Source organism: Pithys albifrons, chromosome 3, assembly GCF_047495875.1.
Source record: "Pithys albifrons albifrons isolate INPA30051 chromosome 3, PitAlb_v1, whole genome shotgun sequence".
Classification (NCBI taxonomy): domain Eukaryota; kingdom Metazoa; phylum Chordata; class Aves; order Passeriformes; family Thamnophilidae; genus Pithys; species Pithys albifrons.
This window is the reverse complement of record NC_092460.1, coordinates 65,957,306-65,974,519: the sequence shown is the minus strand read 5'-3', so window position 1 is coordinate 65,974,519 and position 17,214 is coordinate 65,957,306. Positions and strand designations below refer to the sequence as shown.

The following is a 17,214-nucleotide window of genomic DNA, read 5'->3' as shown; positions in this document are numbered from 1 at the left end:
GAAGCCACATTTTAATACTAAAAGGACAACTCAGTAAAGTTTTACATTTTGTTATAGTTAAGACTTTACAGCATCCCTTTACAGCTAAGGCTTTTGGAAGTCTGACAATACCCTAGACAGAAATTTAAACAAACCCCTCCTTCAATCTGTCACCCAGCCATTACTACTGCACGCCCTCTTGTTGACTTTGCAGTAGAATTATTTTCTTGTAGCTTATTTTGTACATTTCCCCAAAGATTTGTCCATCATATGTTCCATCACTCTCCTCAGTTCCATGCTGCATCTCCTGCACCACTAAACAAAAACTAGAGAGAAATGACCTGTAAGACAAAAAGCAACTTATAACTTGTTTTTGCTGCTACTGCTACTTCCCAAGCCTTATCTGAGACTGATGCTGTACAGTGCAAGCTTCAGACTCCTACCTAAATTAAGAGACAATTTGTGTAGCAACTCTGAATATATTTTGTGGTCATCTAACAACTGTCCACACTCAAGCATGTTGAATTTGGTTAGCGACCATTGCATATCTGTGTCACTTCTCTGTGGGCTTGTGTAAAATACCTCAAAAACCCAAAACCCAGTGGCTGAACCTCTATCATAGTGCCCCTTATACAAAAAATTAAATTTGCTGATTTACCGTATTTAATAATAACAACATTTTGTAAACATCTAATGCTAAATTGTTGATGTTCTGCATCAGATGCTTGTTATCATTACAGCTTTGGTTGGAATTTCTGTCTAAAAAACCACCACCACATAAATCAACTCAGGTACCTGGGTTCATTCTGATCTCTTTACTGCTCCGTAGTCATACCTGTTTTTCTGAATACTGACTGTGGTTTACTCTACTTGGATTAGAATTGCATCCAAACTAACTTCAGTAAGGACACTTTGTAATTGCGAAGCAGAACTGGATTTGAAATAACATTCTCATGATCAAAGATTCCAAGAAGCTTTTGTAGTAATTGGAGAATAACAACTATATAAAATATGTTTGCTTCTCATATTTAAATGAAGCATAAAGATAAAATGCATGAGAGGTATATTAAATGAACACACAGATACTTAATAAGACCAAAGCAATTGAGTGGGATTTTAATTTAGGCATTTGACTGACTTTAAAAAAAAAGTTTTTGAAGTAGTGCTGGCTTTTTTCCATAATATCTGAGAGGTTTACTCAGTTGTGGATTGCTCCACTGGGCTATTCCCTTCACTGATGATATATTATTATTTATATTGTATCCTGAGAATACTGCACATATAAAATCCACAGGCAGAGTTCCAGGCCTGAAGGCCTGCAATCTGAACAGGCAATATAGGATGGGTGGTATAATAAATTGCAGATCTTCAACTGTAAGCAATGTCTGTAAGCTCTAAAATTATACCCTTCATCCACTTTGATCTGAAGAACCATTCAGTGCAGTTTTCATCCTGTGGCAACACAACTCCTTGAGACTGGAGTAGGTAAGTGAAGCAACTGCTGTCTGTGAGTCTCACTATCTTTAACAAACTAGACTTACATAAAAAAATTAGTATTCCAGGAAGTCACTTGCAATGGTTCTTACAATTCTAAAAAAAGGAGAGATGGAAATAAGACTTGAAGAAAAAATTATGAAAATCTGTCATTTGTAGCAAAGAGGCTTTGATTTGAGGGTTAGAGTGGGCATGCATTTGTTTGGTACAGAACTCAGTAGCCTTAGGAAGAAAGCTTAAAAGCTGTAAGCATCTCGCCTCATTACTTTGAAAAAATAAGCCTGTATCTCCTGTTTTTGAATGCAGAATATAAACCCCAGATACTTCCTTCAGGCTACTTCACAGAAGTTTGCACTGACAAGTGGTCTGATTTAAGACCAGGATATGCAGCCTGCCCTGAGCTCTGACACAAAGAGCAACTATTTGAACATCTCAGGAAAGGCTGAGAGTACAACAGAGAGACGGAACAAAATATCAAAGATCATCTGTGGTCCACAGTAACCAGTTTAGTTCTGCCATAAAGAAGCTCTCTGCCACAAGGGGACTGAAACTTTCTTGGCAATGGAATGAACTTCCCCAAGTCAGAGTCATAAACTTCAGCTTTTCTCTCTTCATCTTGAAGGTCTGTTTCTTTGGGATTCTTTTATGTAAACACGGGCTGTTATTAAAAAAAGGCTTCATTAGAGCAAAAACTGTTCTGTCATCTTTCCTTCCTCCTGTTAAGAAGCAATATGGAATAACAAATACATTTGGGAAAAAATCTCTCTCTGTAATAGAGTTAGCTAGTCCCAATTGAATCCAGCTGCTTTGGGAAAAATTCTATGAGCAGAACTTCCTTGATCTCTATCCTTCAGACTCTTCCCCATAATTCTTTCTGCATGAGGGAATAATGTTGAACTATATTTTGATTTTGTCCCTAAATTATCTTGAAATATATGCTATTATATGCTACTGAAGGAAATATAATTATTTCTGCTTAAAATAATTGTTGGTTAAAATATCATTACATTAACAAGTCTGCTTTTATTTCCCTTGTTTGAAGCAATTAAGTAGTTTGCTTCTACTTGCCTTATGTGTGAATTCAGGCAGTCCTGAAAGTGAGCTGCAAAATGAGGCAGTGTAAAAGCAGCTTTACATTCCATTACCAATAATTCTGCTTTGCCATATTTCATCTTTTCTTCTTCTATGCCTCCTCTGAGGGAACATTCCCAAAGTTATCTCACAGACTTTTTTGTTGTCTGTCTCAAATAACTTCAAAAGTTATTTTTCCAAGGGCTGGAGTGGTTGCTCGCTGTGGATGGCCAGTTACCCTCATTTGGTGGTTTCTACCCAAATGGTAATAAAGTTCTTGCTTTCCTGAAGAAGCCCATTCATGAAATACTGGGGGAAAAAAGTAAAAAACCCCTTGGCACTTAGGCGTTTCTTCTCTTAAAATGGTAGGTTATTATGAGTACTTCATCAGCAGCTTCATAAACTGAGACTTCCCCCAAGAAGCAGTGAGTTCCTTCAAGAAAAGGGTAGATGATATTTTTCACAGTCCTCCAATTTTCATCTGTCTGTATAAATCACAATGCTCAGTTATCCACTCATGTTCAGATGTGATTTTGGAGTATGTGGTTCAAAAGCACATGAATGAAAGAGAGCAGAGCCCGCTCTACCAGTGTTCAGAACAGCTGATCCTGCACTTTCTTTGACCACTGCTTTCACTAACAAATATGATTAAGAGGCAGAAGAGTAATCCTGCCAGTGTGAGCATGAGCTTGGGTTCCCTCTGCAGATTTACTGCTGAGCAGGCAGAGTGGTTTTGGACTACAGAAAAAGAATGTACTTTATTGTTTCTCAATGTGACAATTTCACTTCTTCAGAGAAGCTTTATTTCTTGCATGGAGCAATACATCCACTGCAGTGAAACTGCACGATGTCACTGTGAGTTCAATTTACCTCACAATTTACATCAATATGAAGTAATGTATTTTATCTTTTGTACTCCAGATAGCAAAACACTGGATTAAACCAAACACCATTACATCTGATTTTGCTAAATCAGGTTGATCTTTGCTAGGGGGAAAAATCCAGGTTGCAATTTTAAATGTTCCTTTAAATATTCTTCCTGAGTGTACCAAAAGGCAATTTTCTAGAAAAAACCAGGGTATCACTCCCATTTCACAGGACACGGTAGCTTGTGTGTAAGATAAAGGAGTTTCAGAAAGGTAGATACATAACTCTGGTATGTAATGTAGATTAGAATTTGACATTGAAAGCCATTTTCCAAAGACAATTCAGTTATTCTCCCAATCACAATGTCCCTTTGTTATGCAAATGACAATGTAGAGCAATGATTATCAGCCTGTGACAGTGGGATTTTCCACTACTGCTAACTTACATTTTTGAGAAGGTACCTGCTGCCCCTGTAGGTTCAGGGTCATTTTAACAATGTTTGTGCATGAAAAAGAAGTTTATTTAAAGGTAGTCTGGGAACCTGGAATGATTAATTCATTAATTCATGAACAGCATTCTGTAAGCTGATGGCAAAATACAGAGGAACAGCTGTTCTAGTAAAGTTTACATCAATTTGTCATTTTTCTTCCCTCACTGTCTCAGATCCTACATGTTGCCAGACTATCACCAGACATTCTGCTACTGCCACGCTTTTCCTGACCGGAACATATTCTTGCAAGGATGAAGCCCAAAGGAAAAAGTAGTGTCATATTTAACATTTTCTCTCTAGTAGTCACTATTCATAACTTACAACATACATTGTGAAAAGACTGAGAAAACCATTGATTGATTTAAATCTGCCTAGATTTTTTTACTAAAGGCAAAAACTCTGAACACTGGTGCTTAATCATACTTTGCATCATGTACAAGCATGCAGTTTTTCATACAAATTCCATAAGGTGTTTAATCTGCTATTGCAAAAATACTTATTTGCATACAATCACACCCTGCTGTGGTTTTAAATGTTTTCTGAGAATACATTTTGAACCTATTATCTTAACCTCACTGCCTTTCTACCCACATACACAGTAACAGACATGCAAACCCTTTAATTTTTATTCAGGCCTGACTGTAATTAAGTTGAAGTGCATTCGTTCTTTAAAACTATAGGACTCAGCTTATGCCATTAAGTGTTGCTGGTGAATACACTGTTGGTAAGTTGCTTAGCTGTTGCAGGGTCTTCAGCTTACAAATAAAAGTTCTTATTACAGGAGTAAACAGTGATGGGCAGCTGTGGGTGTTTCTGTAGTCTGAATTGTTTGTTAATGCCATGCATGCCAGGTGTTCAACAGAAGCAGTCAGCCACAAACAACACTATCTTATCTTTCAAAAATCTTAACCCAAGTACTAAGAAGGACTGACCCTAGTTAGAGACATCAGGGTGAAGAACATCTCTTTACTTTCTTGCTGGAGACAAGTCTGACACAGAGAATATGTACCTACACAATCACATCATGTGACATGGCAGAACACGCTACGCTAGGTATACTCTTCCCCATCATTTAGTGTCTGACAAATGAATTATATGTCATTTGTTTAAAGAAGACATTGGAAATAAAAAAACCTAAAAACTGTGAGCATGGATGACAGTACCATTTACTGACTCCTGCTATAGCTGCACCCTGACGATCAACTCCTCTTCTTGACATATTTTTACAAAGTGTTTTAATGACTACTGTCAAGACACTAGACAGAAAGTACCATAGCTGATTCTTGCTTTCTTTATGCCAAATTAAAAGTGTCTTATTCCCACTGTGTTCTTGCACTGAGTTTTAATATGTAACAGTTAACCCAAATACATTTCACTTCTGTCATCAATATGCCATAGGAAATAACATACAGTTAGGGCACAAGCACATGGTAACAACCCATCTTAAGAAGCCAGAACCACATGGGTTGCAATGGGTCTCAGGAAGCCACCTGGGGCAGCCTACTGTTCAAAGTAGGACCAGTCAGCAGAGACTGCTCAGGATCCTGTCTAGTCAAACTTTGAGTGTCTCCCTGAGAGGAGGTCCTGCCTCTCTAAGCAACTTCTTACGCTACTTGACCATCTTCATGATAGAAAGACAGAAAGAAAGACTGAAAGAGTGAAAGAAAGAAATCTCTGTATCTAAGCAGAATTTACCATGTTTCAACACGTGTCCTTTCTCTCTCAGCCTGTCACTGTGCACCTCTGAGAATAATCTGGCTCTGTTTACCATGCTGACAACAGCAGTAAGATCTTCCCTTATCACCTCCTTAAGGCTGAATAACAGCCTTCTCCAATATACCACTTTTCCAGTCCCCTGACCACCTTGGTCTCTCTCCTATACTAGCTACAAAATGGCCATACTGTGTCCGACTACACAAGTATCCCTAACTCTCTTACTCTGAATGTAATGACCAGGACTAAACAGTCAGGAAGAGAATATAAAGAACAGGTCAGGTATAGCACAATCCTTCTTCGGATATACTCAGTTTTCAGTTAATCACTGACTAGGCAAAACCAGAACCAAAGGCCACTGTATTGCGTTCAATTTATTAGCTGCCAATGCACTGCTTCCCTTTTGAGTTTGTTTCCTTTTTAAAAGCAATTGACAGTTTCATCTTTCACATTTCTGGAAGCAGTGAGGTTCATATTTTAGTTCTGTAACATCTGAAAAAAAGAGTACCCTTTGATTGTTTTAAACCTCCCCTCCATTATTTCTCCTGTATGCTCACTTACTACAAAAAAAGTGAATTAGAGTTCCTTACCTTCCTTCCACAAGACAGCATTTTATGTAGTTGAGTCTTCTTTCAGTCACCAAGCATTGTCACTTTTGTCTTTTTCAAACTGAAAAGTCCAAGTGTTGGTGGGCATGTTTTAAACAGAAATCATTCTCTATGTTTTTTATTTTCTACCTTTACCTTCTTTCTGACCTGGGAAACCAGAGCTTAGTACTATTCACAAAGTTGTCACAACATTTTTTGCTCCATTTTTCTTTTCTAATAATTTCTGGTATTTTTGAGTTGGAACTGAATTACACATAGAGACTCTAAGAACTCATTCTTCAGCAATAACAGCATAGGTAGAACTCAGTAGGCACATATAATTAAGATTAGTCTTGCCTTTATGCACTACTTTGTAGTTATGGAGACTGAATTTCCACTTCTAGTTTAACAGCCATGCTGTTCAGCAGAATGAGATGCTTTTGAAACTTCCTGCTGTCAACTTCATAAGGCACTCCTGCGCAGGATTTTGCACAAGCAGCAAACTGTGCTGCTTCCCTTACTCAGTCTCTTTCCAAGACCATTTCCAAGCCTAGTATGCTAACTAGTGCAGGTCCCAGCATGAATCCTTGTGGGAGTCCAATCTAACTCTCCCACAGTGTGAAAAATGACTGTTCATTTCTATCCCATTAACCCTTCTCTTTCAGCTAGTTAGTAATTCACTAGACAGGCTTCCTTCCTAACGTATGACACCATGATTTAGCAGCACTGTCGAGGGACTGTGCCAAAGGCTCTTTTGAAATCACTGCAATGAAGGTATCACCCTGTTTTATCAGTTTGTTGATTTCAGCAAAGAACTTCATAATTATGACAAAGCTTCTCTATCTACAAAACCCCATGTTGATTTTTCCACAGTCTGACGTATTTGTCTGTATGCTGAAGCCTCACCCCAGCTCTGTCACTGATTTGCTTTTGTGACCTGAGACAAGTCTTAGTGACTACACCAATAAGAGGACTCAGATGCTGAAAATGAACACTTGTGAGTCTTAAATCCAAAATTACTGGCTTAAAAATTCTCATCCAGTTGCTTTCCATCTATGGAGTTGCCTACATTCCATAAATCCTTATTTCAGTAAGGTTCCTAAAACATCTCTGACCACTTTCAAATGCTCCTCCCACCAGGCAAATTCTACTCCTAAAAGTCCAGCCCAGACAATCAATAAAACTATTTCAGTGGATAGGATTAATGAAGCTGTAATGACTGTATGACGGTTATAGCGCACTTCGAGTGTGTGGGGAAAATACTAATTTATAAGTTCACACACTGAGGATGAAATGAAATCAAGGTCCCCTACATGGTGAAATTTGGGGATTCTAATCACCGAACTATAGGAAGAGGACAGGGTGGTTTCTCCTAGTCTGAAACATGCACATCCTGGATAAAGGGGGCCCCCTTGGGCATCTAACAAAAAAGAGTTCACTGGCATGAATTCCAAGTGGAGCAGGCAGCTCCTTCCAACTCTGTTAGTTTTGAGGATGTTGAGAGACACACTTTTAAGTTTTGTGGCTGTACTTGCCTGCATGTTCTGCCTCTGCACTGAAACGCCTCTCATGTAGCTGTGTTGGCAAAATGGTCTATTTGTCAGTGTCCTGGCTATGAACTCACAGTGTGGACTCAACTGAACATTCCTAAAGTAGCACTGTCATGGCTGAGGCAAAGGTTCATAGTCCATCTGCAAGTTTTCCAATAGCAATCATAATACCAATACACAGAACACAACTGACACAAGGCCAGCATCCAACAACACTATTTAGCAGTAGCCCCCAGTTACTGTGACTTCAGTCATATAAATGTCCTTTCACACTGAGAAGTTTAGCCAGCTTCTTCTTCAGAGTGGATCCCAAGTCATCCCATTCCTCCACTTCCTTCTGCCACACACCATGTAGGAAACCTGGACAGAAAACTAGTTGAGACTGATTTCACCCACCACCAAGGTTCTTCAGTATTAACTGCCACAAATACAAGCAGTGCAGTTGCAAGACCCTCCACACTCCCTCAGACATAAAATGAAATGCTATTTCTTTTCTTGAAAAAGAAGCATGGAAAAACATTCTACTAATGCTAATGAAGTATCAACCGACACAATGACAAATGCACTAAGAATACCTAAGTAGTTATTCACTAAATGAATAAGGCAAAGGGCACTTGCTGCATGCAGAGATGTAAAATAACCAGCTGCTTTCTCCTGTGAGAGGTATCTATTCCATGTCCTGAAGGCACAAAATAGCAAAATGGTAGGCTATGACAGGCTACTTAATTCTCTCATACTTGGTGCCCACAAGGGACTCAAAACCACAGCTGCACAAGTTGCCTAATTTTTAAGTTTGCTATTGTGACAATGCTCTTTGGACACTGTTTTGTACATAGCACATAGTCAAGTGTGCACAGTTCTGAAGCCCTGAAACTCTGAAATACAAAGGGGTGAAGTAAGATCATAGCAATCTTCATTTGGAAAAAAAATGCTTTTGTCAGCTGCAGTCAGATCTACAATGTTACTGCAACACACTGTATTTTTTTGCATTTAATTAGATCTATGTCCCACTTGGTTATTATAGGTTAGTTGGAAACAGACATGTGTACATTCTACAGTCAACCTATTGATGCTTCTCCAGGGAAACTATCAACAAGAAGTTACAGAAACTGCCTTTGTTAGGAAAATGAAACCATCTCAATTTGTTTAAGTAGAACACAGATTGAGATGAACAACTGAATCTGAACAGACTTTAAGGCCAGTCCTGTGACCTGAAGGTCACAAAGAATCCTGCAGATGTTTGTGTTAAGGGCAGCTTATTGCTTTGTAGCCCATAGGTGAATTTTATCTATGAGCACATGTGTGTTGGATGACAGAATCTGCTATACAACCTCACCTATTAAATGATTCAGCTATAGGAAAATCCCATTTTCTCTGCTTTATCCATCCAGCTCTCTGACTGCTGACTCACATGCACAAAAGCCAACAGCTGCAATCAAATGCTAAACCACAGTTGTGCCCGTTCTCACAGAATCACAGAACCTGCTGAGCTGGAAGGGATGCACGATTACCAAGTCCAGCTCCTGGCCCTGCACAGGATCATTCCCAAGAGTCACACCATGTGCTTGAGAGTATCATCCAAATGCTTCTTGAACTCTGACAGGCTTGGTGCTGTGACCACTTCCTTGGGGAGCCTGGTCCAGTGCCCAACCACCCTCTGGGTGAAGAATGTTTTTCTAATATCCAAACTAAACCTACTCTGACACAACTTCAGGCCATTCCCTGGGGTTCTGTCACTGATCGCCACAGAGAAGAGACCAGTGCGTATCTCTCCTTCTCCCCTCACAAGGAAGTTGTAGATTGCAATGTCTCGTCTTAGGCTCCCTTTCTTCAGGCTGAACAGACCAAGTGACCTCAGACCCTTCTTCCTTCCAGATATTAGCACCTTTCTGGCATGTACATCTGAAGAAAATCTGCATGGACTTCAGCACTTCCAACTCTCACAAAACTTATAGATTGAATGAGTGTTGTGGAGTACTGTCATCTACTTGCTTCTGACACTTCTGCTACAAAGCAGTAACCGTCCAGGGAAGGGAAAAAAGTGAGCAACCGTGAGAGCAAGATTCTCCATTCTCCCTTTTATGAGATAACTGATATCAGTCAAAACAGGAGTTACACAACCCTTGAGAAAGTCAGATACATAAACAGACCCGCTCTGTTAAGCAATTTGGTGCAAGATATTGTTTGGCAAAGAGGTCAGAAGGTAGATCAAGGCCAAAGAAGCTGGACAACAAGAGGGGTAATATAATCTGAGACGAAGCTGAGAGTTTTGTGCAGGGTGCTGGCTGTTTTAACTGTGGGCAATGTTTGTGCATGTGAAGCAGGACAAAAACTACACATTCCAGAATAACTGCAGATCATGCTGTCTCCTGGCCCACGACCTGTCATAGGTATTGGTCTGTGAACAGGGAACAGACCCGGTGATGTGCAGGTAAGCAACAGGAAGAACAAACGTGTAGGGGTTTTTTGCACTGGCTTACAGGAGTGTTAAGCGTTTCCACAAACCTGCACAACAGGCAGGTGTGGCACCTCCTCTAGTCCTTGTTTCCCACAGTAATTCCGCTGTATCTTTGTTTTTAATGCACAGAGCCCACCGCTGCGTTCACTCGCACGCAGTGCAGCCTTGCGAACCAGTGCAGCTCCGACGGCTCTGGGTGAGGCATTGCCGGGCGGTGCCCAAGAAACGCTGGGGACACCGAGTACAGCAAAACTCATATCGAACCAAGCCAGTCCGAGCCCGCGCAACTACAGCCTTAATGCTTTATTTTAACCTGGAGAACCAGCAACACTCGCTCCGTGTCCGCCTCCGTCCGCTCCGGCTCCGGCGCCTCTCCGGGCGCAGCCCCGCGGCCAGCCCCCAGCCCGGGCCGTGCCGTGCCGGCGCCGGTGCCGGTGCGTGTGCCGGTGTCTGTGCATGTGCATGTGCGTGTGCCTGTCCCGGTGCCCTTCCCGATGCCTGTGCCGGTGCCTGGGCGTGTGCCTGTCCCTGTACCGATGCCGATGCCTGTCCCGGCGCCGGTGCCCGTGCCTGTCCCGGAGCCTGTGCCTGTCCCGGCCCCGGTGATTGTGCCTATCCCGGTGCTTGTGCCTGTCCCGGTGCCTGTGCCCGTCCCGGCCCCGGTGTCTGTCCCGGTGCTTGTGCCCGTTCCAGCCCCGGTGGCAGTCCCGGCCCCGCCCGCCCCGCGGCCCCGCAGGCGCTGCCCCGGAAGGCGATCGCAGGCGCTCCGGAAGCGCAGCCGGGCAGGTCCGGCCCAGAGCGCGGCCCTGTCGCTGCCGCGGTCGGAGGCGCAGCCGTGCCCCGGCCCGACGCGGGGCCGCCGTCTCGCCCGACACAGGCGGCCCGGCCCGGCGGCCGGCGCGGGGCTCATGGCCAAGGTGGGTGCTGGCGCTCGCCCCTCCCGCGGCTCCTTCCCGCGGGGTGCCCGGCCGGCTCCGCTGGGAGGGGGCGGCAGCGGAGCCTCCCGGGCCCAGGAGCGGCTCCTTGTCTCGCGTCCTCCCGTGGGAACCAGGGCTGGGATATGCCCAGCGGTAGGACCCGTGGGCCCGGGTGACAGAGCGGTCCCCCGGGCTGCGGCGGGGGTTGTTTGTGGGCGGGGAAGGCCGGGGGCGGAGGGGCGGCCGCCGCTTCGCCGTGGGGCTGGGGCGGGAGCGGCGGGGGCGAGCGGGCTGCGAGTTTAAAAACAAAAGAGAGGCGCAAGAGCTGTCCCGGCTGCGGCTGTGCTGGAGGCTGGGCTGGCGTGGGGAGCCGTCCCGGCCGCGCTCGGCCTGGCTGGTGGTCGGGGCTCATCTTCTGTGACCTGTCAAGCGCTCGCACCTCCCGCAGGGTCAGCCGCGCCTGGCACAGACCTCCCTTCCGACACAGGGGCGTGCGCTTTTCCGAGTCGCCGAGCAAACCCAGGGGCTTCAGAGGTGCGAGCCCCGAGACTGATTGAGAGCTCTGTCGGGTCAGTGGGTCGGGACCAGCAGACAGAGCCTGCCCAAGGAAGGGGGCTCTCCCTGCGGGCTCTCCAAAGTGATGCTTTGTGTATGGATGAGTGATACCTAGCTGATTGCCGTGTCATTTTAAACTTCCCTTTCTGACATATCCCTACTCGTGAAGGTACCAAGGATAGATCTGAAGAGTCGCAGAGGTCGAAAGGTGACTCAGTACTCGTTTGACTCGATTCTCCATCTCAACTTGTTTTTTGTAAAACAAAAGCATATTTTCTTATCTTCCTGGTCACTGCATCTTGTTCAGAGTTAGGGCATAAGATGTGATAATTGTGATTAGAAATCCCTAAGAATGTTGTTGAACTGTGAGTTGGAAATAATACTGTTATTGCAATGAATATATACTGTAGAAATCAGGGTTGATTTTAGTAAATGTTGAAAAAGTTGCCAAGTGTGGTTTGATATTAGTAATATTTTTAACAAGTGTTTTATTTGTGACTTTTTTGAATAGTCCTTGATTTTTTTTTTACTTAAAGACATAGTGACAAAGTGACATTTAGTGTAATGAGCAAAAAAGTTCTCTGAATATGTATTCTTTTCCTTTTAGTGGTGTTAATGTTAGCAGTTTTTCCATATTATGAACCTGTCATTAAATCTGCTGTGCTAGTTCTATAATATATTTATATTAGGAAAATGAAAAGCTAAGTTTTTTAAGATTCATTGCTCTGTTAAAAGTGGTTCGGTATTGAGATATACGTGTTCAGATCCAATAAGCATCTTTTTTTCCTATGAAAGTCAGCAGAACTGCCAAGGAAATTAATTATCTGTTTTCCTTGGTTAGCAAGTGCATTTGAATAGCACACTCATCTATGCATGCTTGAAAAAAACCCCCTGTATCAAGTCAGGTCCAAAAACTGTTAACTCCATTCCAAAAGGAAAAAATTAAGAACTTTATATCTTGACTGAGATTCTCTGAGTTTATTTACTTCTGTGTCAAGAATACTTTGAAAACGCTTGTTGAAACAACACACCAGCAGTTGTATGAATATCTGCTTAAAGGGCTTTCCAGGGTTTTGCTCACTTTCCAGTTTAGTGTCTCGTCTCAAATGCTGGTGGTGAATTGTAGTCAAACTGTTCTCACTTCTGTGTAATTTTTACAGGCAGAGTACTTTGAAACAGTTTTTCATCATACAAGAAATTTCTGTTAAAGAGAAGACCAATTGTCTTAAATTGCTGCAATGGGCAAGTGGTAGTTTGTGGGAGAATCTAGCTTTGTGAGAAAATGAGAGTTTCATTAACTGGAAAAATACATGGCACTGGGGAAGGCTGGTTTGCAGGTAAATGCATCTGAATCTGCACTTCAGTTCTTCAACTGTAATGCTGATATGTCTTATCAATTGATTTGGTATAATTATATTTCTTCATCAAGTGGATGAACATAAATAGATGTATTTATTGCCCGTGAAAATAGTTCCCTGCTAAATCTAACAATCCAATAATAAATTACATTGTTTGGAAGTTAGCAGGGTTATTGCTAATGGTCTGTACTCCTACTTACAGTAATGCACTGTTAAAACATTAGCTTGAAGGTGGCTACATCCATATTTTATTAGGTGATTGATTCTGAATGCATTGAAATGAAGTTTGTTCACTTCTGTGACCACTGGGACTTGTAGTTTAAGCAAAACAACTTTTCAAATAATGGATAAAACTGAGTAGAGAGGTTAGTAGGATCACTTTAGTCACCAGAACCATTGTTTAAATTCCTTGTAAATAGTAAAATATGGTGAAGAGAATGCCTAACATGTCTGCAGGGGTTTTATTTTGTATGTGTTCTTCCAGTGCAAATATCTGAGGTGATTTAATCGGTGATGTTTAAAAGAATATCTGGTGAAACTATCATTAAGTTAGAATAACTAATGTTCTATTTTTGTTTTGTTAAACATGAAGGGTGAAGGTGTTAGTGTAGTGAACTGGCCTCTCTTCCTGCAGCTTCTGCCCAAGTAGACTATGACTGCCTAGGTTTCTGAGAAAATTGGAATAATCTTTGGAATAAATTGATTAAAATAATCACATTCAAATGCACAGGCAAGTTTAGATTTAACACCTGGCAGTGTATGAGTGTGTTTCCACAGCATCACAAGCTAATCAAAATTGGACCTCCCACCTTCCCAGCCTCTTTCCTTCTTTTCCTTCCTTGTGCTCGTAAGGATTGTGCTGGGAGCTGGTTCAGGAAGCTGAACTGGATGAAAATGAGCAACCTGCTCCTTTTTCTTGGTAGAATTAATTTTCAGTAGAATTTCACTTTTCAGTTGACTCAGCACCCTGAACCGACTCACCTGCAGTCACTCACCTGTCAGTGGCCGTGTGAGTGCAGAGGTGGGACCCCAGAGGGGAAGGGCAAGAGTGGCACTCCATAGGCCTGCATCTGTCAGGGTGATGTTGTGGGACTCCAGCCTGTGACCAGCTCCCGCTTTGGATCAGTGTACAGCTGGTGTAGACCAGCTCCACCATTGAAAAACATGGTCCTGTTTGCTTCCACCCTGTTCTGCTGCTTCCTCCTTTGTGCAGGCAAATACTTGTATGCTTATGTGGTGAGCTGGGCTGAGGATTGAACTAACCTGGGGGAGGGGCAGGGAGGGGAGCGCTTGGTTTGAGCTGGATCAGTTTGCTGCACAAACATTTGTGCTGGCTCAAAGATGGGGGTGGAAGCAAGCAGTAAGGGGAGCAGGGTGTGTCTGTTTCTTCTGGTGACAGTGACATATTATGGCAGTTTAAAATACATTTGATACTGGCCTAATTCTGTGAGGTTAAGCTGGTGCTGCGTTGAGAATTTGGAGACATCTTTTGGTTTTGGTTCATGAGCACATTTTGCGTTTAAGACCCCTTAAACCACCAGTAGTGTGTATCTGATGTCACTGTGTACTTTGAAGCGATTTTGAGGGAAGAGTCTGGCCTTTCGTATAGTAACTAATTTTAAAGAATATTTTTATCTGGTACCTGTTGTTTCATTTAGAGTTTCTTAAAGGAAAATACGCTCCTGTTTGTAACTGCGGTTCATTCATCAAATTACTGGAACAAATTTATTCAGCATCCGTATGGAGTTTCTAAGTTTAAAAGACTTAAAGAAGAAAAGATAGCAATCAGAGTGTCCACTAAGAAAACTGCGAGGCATTTTGCAGTAATTGGTAGATAAAGAAACAAAACAAATCAATGAAAATTACAGGTCTGCCCTAAGACATACATTATAGCTTCAGACAGTTTCTAGGGAGGCTGTCTGTGACTGCTCTTCTTAAGTAACTATAAGGGTTAGTGGTTTTCAAAATCTGTCTTAAGGCTCTCAGCCTATCACAGAAGTTGTACTTAATGTTTCGGGATATAGATAGGAACTGGTTTTTATCTTTTTTTTTTCCTTCTAACATCTGTGGAAAAATTGTAGATAATGTGTCCCCCAGCCATTTGTCTCTCCTCCTCTGTCACAGATTACCATGCTCAGTGATCCTTTCCAGGGAAGCCATATGCAGTGTTGTGTGTTTTGGTCACAGTCAGCAGTTAAATGGACAGTATTAGCTCAGCCTGCCTTCATTGGTCAGTTACCTCCATTAATTTTTCCCAAAGTGGATTAGTGTGCTCTTACATGATTCACTCTGTTTGAAGTCTGTATGGGTGGTAGTCTCCTTTGCTGGGTGGTGGTAAGTAACTCTGGGCAGCAGCTACTGCTGGAAGACATGACCTATCTGCAGCTCTTAAGTGATGTATTCTGTAACAAGTGGTAATGGGTTTTATTTTTGTCTGCCACTGAATAACCGAAGCTGTTGGCTGAAAAGTGCTGCCCAGAGATGTGTAATTTCACACAGTACATGCAGATAATATTTTGGTTGTGTAGAAGTTGTAGACTAGCAGTTCTAATAGACTACCAGTTTTATGCTCTTAAACATCATCTTTGGCACTTCTTTGTCACCAGTGTGAGATGTGAAGATTCTTTTTGAACTTGTATTGGTGATAAACAGGTGTGTGGTGCTTTCTCATATAAGCATGTATGAATATAAATGTCTGTGTGTGTATCACGTGTTCTCCAAGTATAGTGTAATTCTCAAAGCTTTCTCTTCACTGTATCTGACAGGATGGCAACAGTCATGGCAGCCAATTTAGTTCACTTTTTATTGAGTTCCATCTTCCTGCAGGCATGTGATTCTCTGGAATTTAAGTTTCCCCCTCAAGCTTGAAATGACAATGGAAATTATTATCTCTTGACTTAAAAAAGAGAACTAATAACTTAGTTCTGATGTTTATACAATAAAAAAATCATTATTATTGCATGTTTGGGACTGACTATATGCATTCTTTTCTAATTAGTGCAAATGGCATTATGATTACTGTTTCCTCCTCATGTCTTAGTACTTTGATTTTGTGTCTTGTTTGTTCTTTTTCTAAGAGTCTTCCAGATCGATGTGTGGGGTAATGAGATGAGCAGCTTCCCGTCACATGAGTGATACATAATCTGTCACTGAGTTCTCAGGCATTCCAGGGTATTCCCTAAACTTTTTGCCTGAATCTGTCAACAAAGTAATACTGGTATCTGAGTTAGGCAGTGTGTTCCTCTGAATTATTGCAAGTGTGAGATAATTTTGTTGCATATTGTTGCTATCATACCTGCTGGTGCTGCATGACCACGTTTATTTACTTCAGCTTCCAGAATCAGCCACAGTTACTAGACCTGCCACTTCTCACCGAATTGTTTTGTTTTTATATAAAGATTCAGGTTCAGTTTGGGCTGGTAGAAGCACCTCTGTGTTGGGATTGTTTCGAACTGGGATTTAAAAAAAAATCCCAAATGTACATTTTAGAATTACCCTTTATTTATCATAGATGTGTCTCTTATGGCAAGGGCACTCAAGTATATCTTGCTATTCAGCTTTTTCTTGGACGATGTCTGTTACTTTTCTGTTGAGGAAAATGTGATTCAGAAATACTGTATGAATTATCTGTGCTTGTAGCAAAAGCTGTGGACAGTTGGTGCACCTGAGATAGTGATAGTTTTCCTGTGCTGTGTGCCCAGCTCAGGAGAGATTGGGGCACCTCTGTTTTCTGTCTGAAGAACTGACTTCTTGTCCTTGACTTTTCTTCACAGTGATTTTGGTCCTGGCAGGGTTGAGATGCTGCTGCCGCCATTCACACAGTGCTGGCAGTTACTGTAAACCCCTGATCCAGTACTGGGTGCTACTGACTCAGTGGTGAAAAGTTGCTTTAATTTCCTGCCTTTCCAAGGGTAAAATAAACTCTCTATCCCACATGCTGGTACCTGGATTCCTGCTAGAATCCTGCTGGATTCTACTGTGAGATGCAGATCGTTGATCTCTCACGGGAGCTGCAGTTAAAACTAGTGTGGTGGTATTTTCACTGTTTTCCTGTTGTTGCTACCAAAGAAGTTAAACTACTTAATAGTTCCTGTCTGCTCTGATTGGCACCGTGACACAACTGAAACATTTGACTTTCAAGAAGATTTTCTTCAATGCTTTGCACAGGGATATTG

At 42.1% G+C, this 17,214-nt stretch overlaps 2 protein-coding genes across 5 annotated transcripts in view; one reads left to right on the top strand and one right to left on the bottom strand.

The window, feature by feature from the left end:
* The first annotated feature begins 9,958 nt into the window (after positions 1-9,958).
* Positions 9,959-17,214, top strand: part of FRS2 (fibroblast growth factor receptor substrate 2) — a 49,420-nt gene continuing 42,164 nt past the window's right edge. For 2 of the 4 annotated variants that reach the window (XM_071552238.1, XM_071552237.1), the window contains exons 1-2: positions 9,959-10,182; positions 10,339-10,405. The gene's annotated coding sequence lies outside the window, so the exon portion shown is untranslated. Of the gene's footprint in view, positions 10,183-10,338; positions 10,406-10,972; positions 11,127-17,214 lie in introns of those variants that run through there. The other 2 variants (XM_071552240.1, XM_071552236.1) reach the window with 1 other exon arrangement.
* Positions 10,505-11,119, bottom strand: LOC139669583 (putative per-hexamer repeat protein 5). The gene has a single exon (XM_071550086.1). It carries the CDS (start codon positions 11,117-11,119, stop codon positions 10,505-10,507), a length of 615 nt encoding a protein of 204 aa, XP_071406187.1.

What these genes read in the sequence shown, in the direction of transcription:
- LOC139669583 (XM_071550086.1), bottom strand. Translation starts at nt 11,119, where the DNA reads ATGAGCCCCGCGCCGGCCGCCGGGCCGGGCCGCCTGTGTCGGGCGAGA.